The sequence below is a fragment of the Gekko japonicus genome, unplaced genomic scaffold (assembly GCF_001447785.1).
Source record: "Gekko japonicus isolate JY-2015 unplaced genomic scaffold, Gekko_japonicus_V1.1 scaffold955, whole genome shotgun sequence".
NCBI classification, from domain to species: Eukaryota; Metazoa; Chordata; class Lepidosauria; order Squamata; family Gekkonidae; genus Gekko; species Gekko japonicus.
The window spans coordinates 356,336-362,795 of NW_015163631.1; the positions used below are offsets into that span (position 1 = coordinate 356,336).

The 6,460-nt window shown below is 56.0% G+C and overlaps 1 protein-coding gene across 1 annotated transcript in view; it reads left to right on the forward strand.

The window, feature by feature from the left end:
- Positions 1-4,897: 4,897 nt before the first annotated feature.
- The window catches only part of BARHL1 (BarH like homeobox 1), a 27,218-nt gene continuing 25,655 nt past the window's right edge, over positions 4,898-6,460 (forward strand). Inside the window, exon 1 of the mRNA XM_015407536.1 lies at positions 4,898-5,351. Within this exon, the coding sequence (XP_015263022.1) occupies positions 4,898-5,351 (454 nt within the window). The remainder of the gene's footprint in view (positions 5,352-6,460) is intronic.

The following is a 6,460-nucleotide window of genomic DNA, read 5'->3' on the forward strand; positions in this document are numbered from 1 at the left end:
CTCGTGGTGTTCCCTCTAAGCGGGGAAGTCTTCTGAGCAAAATCTCTACTTTGCGAGCCACTGGCATTAAAATTCTGAGTAAGCGATTTGGCTGCCGCATAAATCAGTTTGCTCTGGAGCCCTCCTCCCTGAGCGGAGACAAGAATGTGTGAGCCGGAGGCTACGAAACGGTGAACTCGCTCACACTAAACTCAGCTTAGAGGGAACACTGGTCGCCATACGCAGGAAGCGACTTGGTTTGTTTTATTATTATTTTCTTATTTATTTATTTATTTTCTCGCATCTCTATCCCGCCCTCCCCCGCAAGCGGGCCCCGGGCGGGTTACACAAGCCGTCAAAAGAGTGAAAAATACAGACACAACGATCCGATTACGACACAACCGTTCTCTCTCACATGACGTGTAACTCCCACGACGGCCACCAGTCCCAAAGCCCGGATGGGCCCGGATGGATCAGGGGTCCAGGGGAGTTGACGGCCCTTCGGACACGCGCCCTGGACCACCACCCCCTATAGGGGGTGGTGCCTGGACACAGGGTGGCAGCAGCCCCTCCCGAGAAAACTCCCAGGTCGAAAAAGGCACTTTCGAGGGAGGGTGACGCAAGACCCGGCCGGAGATGCTCGTGGTGTTCCCTCTAAGCTGGGAAGTCTTCTGAGCAAAATCTCTACTTTGCGAGCCACTGGCATTAAAATTCTGAGTAAGCGATTTGGCTGCCGCATAAATCAGTTTGCTCTGGAGCCCTCCTTCCTGAGCAGAGACAAAAATCTGTGAGCTGGAGGCTAAAAAACTGTGAGCTGGCTCACACGAACTCAGCTTAGAGGGAACACTGGCGTCGTGCCCGAAGAAAAGTGAGCGGGAGGAATGTGCTGCAGGCCGGGCCGCCCCGCCCCCCTATGAAATCCACACCAACGGGGGGGGTCACTCCGGCGCCTTCCCCTCGTGGGCGACTCTTCGCGCCCAGGGCCGCCCGAAACGCTTCCTGCGCCCGCGAGGGTCTTGCGCCAGGAGGCAAGGCCAGCCGACGGACCCCTCGCCGCCCAAGTCCCTGCCAGTGTCCCCTCTAGGCTGCGCCAGGGTGAGCCGGCTCACAGTTTCTTAGCCTCGGGCTCACACCTTTTTGTCTCGGCTCAGGAAGGGAGGGCTCCGGCGCAAACTGACGGATGCAGCAGGCAAATGGCTCGCTCACAGCGTTCATGCCGGCGGCTCCCCAAGTACGATTTCTGCTCAGGAGACTCGACAGCTTGGAGGGAGCCCGGGTCCCTTCCCAGCCTGGCTCTTCCTCCGGCCAAAACGACTCGCTTAGCACCGGTTCTGGAAAGCCGGCGGGGGACATCAGACGAACACGCACAGGCGCGACCACCCCCCCACCCCCAGCGGCCCGGTCGGTGGGGAGAAGCGGCGGGATTTCATCGTGCAACTGACGAGGCCTTCTTGTCAGTTTCAAAGGCGGGGCTTGGCGGCGCCGGCGGCTTCCCCATACCCCCGGCGGCTGCGGCGGGGAAAAGGAGGCGGGGGGGCTTCGGCCTCGCAGGGCAGGGAAGGCAGGGAACCTCCCCCTCCCCGCAGCACTCACCGGGGGGGGGGGGGAGAAGGGCTGCCCCCCCTTCCCCGGTTCCCTGGCGACTTAAGACGGGAGAGGGGGCCCTGCCCCGAAGGGACAGAAGTCTGGAGCAGAAGCTGCCCCTCCGGACGGTCGGGAGGCGGCTCTTTTCGCTCGCTCCCCCGCCCCGCCCCGTGGCTCCGACAGCTTGCAACCGGCTCCGGCTTCCTCTAGGGAGGCGGCCCAGCTCCCGCAGAGCGAGTGTCGGGTTGGCCGCTCGGTCGCCCGCCTGCAATCTGCTAGGTCAGAGCGAAACCTCCGGGAGGAGGCAGGCAGGGGCGTGGAGAAAGAAAGAAAGAAAGAAAGAAAGAAAGAAAGAAAGAAAGAAAGAAAGAAAGAAAGAAAGAAAGAAAGAAAGAAAGAAAGAAAGAAAGGAAGTGAGACAAGCGAATGAGATGAAGAAGAGAGACGCACACAACCCCTATCTGGGGGGCCTAACTAGAAACCAAAAATGCAGAAATGCAGTCCTAAACACTCTTGGCCAATGAGCTGGCTCCGAGAGTAGTTCCCACCGATACCCGGGGTCTTCCTCCCCGAGAAGCGTTCTTGTTTGCAGCGCTCTCCCTTAGGAGAGGCTTACGAGTAAACGCCATCGGACTAGCGAACCGAAAGTTTGGGTCAGCGCTTTTCTTTGGGAGGCTGAGGCTGCGATGGTAGCGCGCGCGCGCGCGCACTAAGGAGTAGGGTTTTAGGGAGCTTTACTTCCCCGAGTAACTCTGAACAGGATCAGACCGTAAGCCGGAAACCACGTTGATGGGAAAGAGACACCAGAGGAAAACCACGACGTGGCGGCTCCTTCCGGGATCGTGTCAGTTTCCCCTGAAATCGAATCCTTCCTTGCCTTTTTCAAACCAGCCCCAAGGATTTAAATCCACTTTATCTCGCTCCTTTCTTTTGAGACTATCTGTCATTATCGTTCCCTTAAGAATTAGTAAGTAACATTTCCTGAGAGAATGTCTGGGGGGGGGGGAGATTTAGGGGAGAGACAGAAGAAAAGCAGAGGGAAAGCTCCGGCTTCTGAAATATTACGTGTGTGTGTGTGTTTGTGTGTGTGTGTGTGTGTGTGTGTTACCTGCCTTTGGAAGTCTCCCTGCGTCTCTTCCATCGCTGGCCTGTTGGAGGTCGGCATTTTAGTCCAATTCCCCGGCGACTAAGGAGATTGATGGTTTGAGTGTCCTCGATCCTGAAAGAAAGATGAACTCAAACGGCACATTAAAAAAGAAAAAGAGAAGAAAAAAAACCCCAAAAGCACCGCAAAACGGACCATAGACAAGTCACACAGTCCGTCTACTTTCCTATAGCTCAGCGTCGACTCTTTACCTCCTAGTCAGCCCTATTGGCTTCAGTGGCATTGATGTCTGGCTTTGGATCCTGCCCTGCGACTCAGTCGCCATTAAAACAGGAAGCTTTCGTTTGTGCTGGAGACCCTCTCCCCAGCAGTGCGTTCCACTGAAAGCCTGACTTTCCTAAAGTGTTATGTCTTTAGAATGCTTGGGGGGGGGGGAATATAAATTCCACTGCTCCCTGCTGTCTAGGGCTCCCCCCCCCCAACAAAACTGTGTATGGATTCAGGAAATAAACACATTATTTGCCTTTATGTAGTTGCTATTCGCTCTCACTAGCGGGAGGATGCGCTTCTTTCGAATTTCCGCTCAAAATAATTCGTTTCCTGAACGGGTGGCTTCCTTTCGTGTTATATATTCATCCCACCTCCCCTTACCTATACATTTCCAGCCCAATCTCATACAAGCTGTCTGTGAGACTTACTTCTGTCTAAGTGTGTCCTGGGAATCTAGTTTTCAGCGTTCTTCCTCTAGCGGTTTGCACAGAGGCCTCCAAAATATCTGTTTAGTGACTTATCTTTTAATATTCAGTAGTGTGATTCCACACCACATTTCAAAATTAGGCCGGATAAAAGTGACAGAAATCAAAACCCAAGACAGAAATTAACTTTTCCCGAAAAGATTAACATTCTTAAAAATAAAACAACGCTGACCAATTAGCTATCTACTAATATTAGAATAATATATAAATTAGAAAAATATATTCCTATTAGAATAATATATAAATTACAAAAACGTTTTCCATTCTTTCTTTGGCCTCTATATAGTCAAACTTTCCCGCTTAAAAAAAAAAAGCCCTCTGCGATGAATTCCTTTCGAGGAAAACAAAATCTTCTCTCTTCACCATCAAGGGAGACAACGACACACCTAATTGCGAACACGAGAGAAGATCGTCCGGAAAGGCACCCACAAAAGCACAGCCCCCAAAGGTTCCCCCGCCCCCCCCCCCCCGTCTGCCTAATAAACCCATTTAGAACTTCATCAGTGGCGTAATGAAAGGAAACAGGGTGGAAATTGCCTGTTAACAGTTGGATCTAGGCTGTAATTAATTCAGTGTCTCTTTTAATCAAACCGAGGAGAGATCAAGTTTCCTTAGTCAGTGTGCGGCGCGTGTGACATCACCCTAAAAGCTCTCCGGCCAATCAGGAGGGGGGTTGTGAGGCACGTGGGCTCGGGATCTTGGGGAGGGGAGATAGAGGAGGACGGAGAGGAAGAAATTCCAAACTAAAGCGACGCAAGTTGAGGGGTGCTTTAAAAAAAAAAACCCACACACACCCAAAACCCGACGCGAGAATCTGGGAAGGGCAGCCGCGGCGGGCGGGGCTGAGGGCGGAGGTGTCCTCGGGCTTGCGGGGACTCTTCCAAAGGTGCTGACATTTTCGTCGCTTCACGGGGGTCGCTGAGCTTTTCCTGCCTGTTGTCGTCGCCCCCCCCCCCCAGTCGCGCTTTTGGGCTTGGGGGGAAAGGGCGCTGCATCCCCGCCGTTCCCGCGACCGCGTGCTCTGTCCAAGGTCCTGAATGCGCCGCCGATTCCGCCGCCTCCACCACTCCTGGTCCGCCCGCTTCCCCGCGGAAGAACTTGGCGCCCGCTCCCCTCTTCTTCCCTGCCCGGCTCCCTGATCCCGCCTCCCCCAAACCATGGATTATTTCTGCGAGGCCGAAGGGTTTATCGTAGGCCGCGGGGTGGAGGGGGGATTGATCCGGGGGCTCGTCTGAAAGCAAAGTTTGACTTCCCTCCCTCTCTTTCCTCCCTTTTCTTCTCCCCACCCCACCCCCCCGCCGCTCCCTTCCTCTCTCGCCCGCAGCCGGCTCGGGTGCTGACGGCCAACAAGGCAGACCGCGCGGCTGGATCTTCATGCGGACTACCAACCCCGGGACTGCTCGCCGACTCCCTCCCTCCGGACCCTCCCGCCAGCCTGACCCGGACTGCCGGCCGATGCCCTCCTGAGAGAGACATGGAAGGCTCCAACGGATTTGGGATCGAGTCCCTCCTTTCCCACCGGCCGGGGAGCCCGGCCGCGCCCAAGGGAGACCCGCTGATGGGGGAGTGCCGGTCCCCTTTGGAACTAAGCCCCGGCTCGGAGATCAGCAGCGGCTGCCCGTCTCCCCACTCGCCCGGGCGGGACTGCCTGGAGGCGCAGCGGCAAGGCGTGGCGGCGGCCCTGGAGTCGCACCTCCAAGCCGGACAGATCTCCGCCCCGTCCCAATCCAGGACGGTGACTTCCTCCTTTTTAATCAGGGACATTTTGGCCGACTGCAAACCTTTGGCGGCCTGCGCCCCTTACTCCAGCACCAACGGACAGAGCGCGCAGGAGGCGCCGGTTCGAATCCCGGCCAAGGCCGGGGAGGATTTCCGAGACAAGGTCGACAAAAGCAGCAGTAACTCGTCTTCGGACTCGGAATACAAAGGTAAGCCCAGGGGGTCTCTCCCTCTGCTTCGAGCTCGTCTCCCCCGCCCCCTTCCTCGGGGGCACCTTCGCCTTGGTTCTCGGTCCCCGGTTGCCTCGCCTGGGCCCGCGAGCCCAGTACTCCGTCTCCGAGGGCGGTAAGCCTCGGGGAAGCTCGGAAGCAAGGCATAGAGAAGAGAGGCTCCCACGATCTGGATGTTGCCTCTGAACATGGAGGTTCTCTTTGAAAGGGAGAGAAAACTGGATTGAAAACAAACAGACAAACAGACACGCGTTGGCCTGGTTGGGCTTTCTCCTGCTTTCATTTATTCTAAACTCTGCGATTGAATTTGCGCGTGGCCCGGTTCTGCCAGTAAACGGGGGGATTCTGGTGGTTCTCAAAAGCCCCGGGACTTTAAAGAAAACACTGGTTTTAAAATTATCCCGGCTGAAATATAGAGAATTAGAGGGGACATTTCACACGAAGTTTGGGCTTGCCCAACCTCGCGAGAGTGAAAGACTTGTGGCATGTGGCAGGACGCTCCTCACGAAGCTCAGAGTGTCTGGTCGCCGCCCCCCCGCCCCCAATTTCATCCTCTCAGTGTCCTTTCAAGGCGGCTTCGTTTCCTAGCAGGGACACTCGCGCAGGGGTCTCCTGACTGCGGCATCATAGACGCCGCATCTCAGCTAAAGCCGGAGAATCGGCTCTGCGCCTCCTCCCTACGGGGGGGGGAGAATGCGGGTTAACCAGGATCACTAAAATTGTTTTGTTGCCTTGCGAAGGCAGGGATGGAGAGGGAGCCCTTAGATTCGCTCGCCGGGCAGAGGCGGAGGGCAGGCAGGGCCGGCATTCTTCGGGCAGGCGACGCTCACAGGCCGGGAGCCCCGGAGCCTCTTGCGGGAAAATATCTGATTTCCGATCATTCCTCATCAGGCCCTGAACGATCGCTGCCCGGCCCGGGGGAGCCTGCTCATCTCTCTCCTGGGAAACTCCTCACCCGGCTGCGGCGGCTTCCCGGCAATTCAGCCAATGGGCAGAAGGGCCGGTCTTGCCGTGCCGGATAAGGACAATCCAGGGAAGGGCCAGAAATTCATTTTCATTATTTTCATTATTTTCATTATTATTATTAT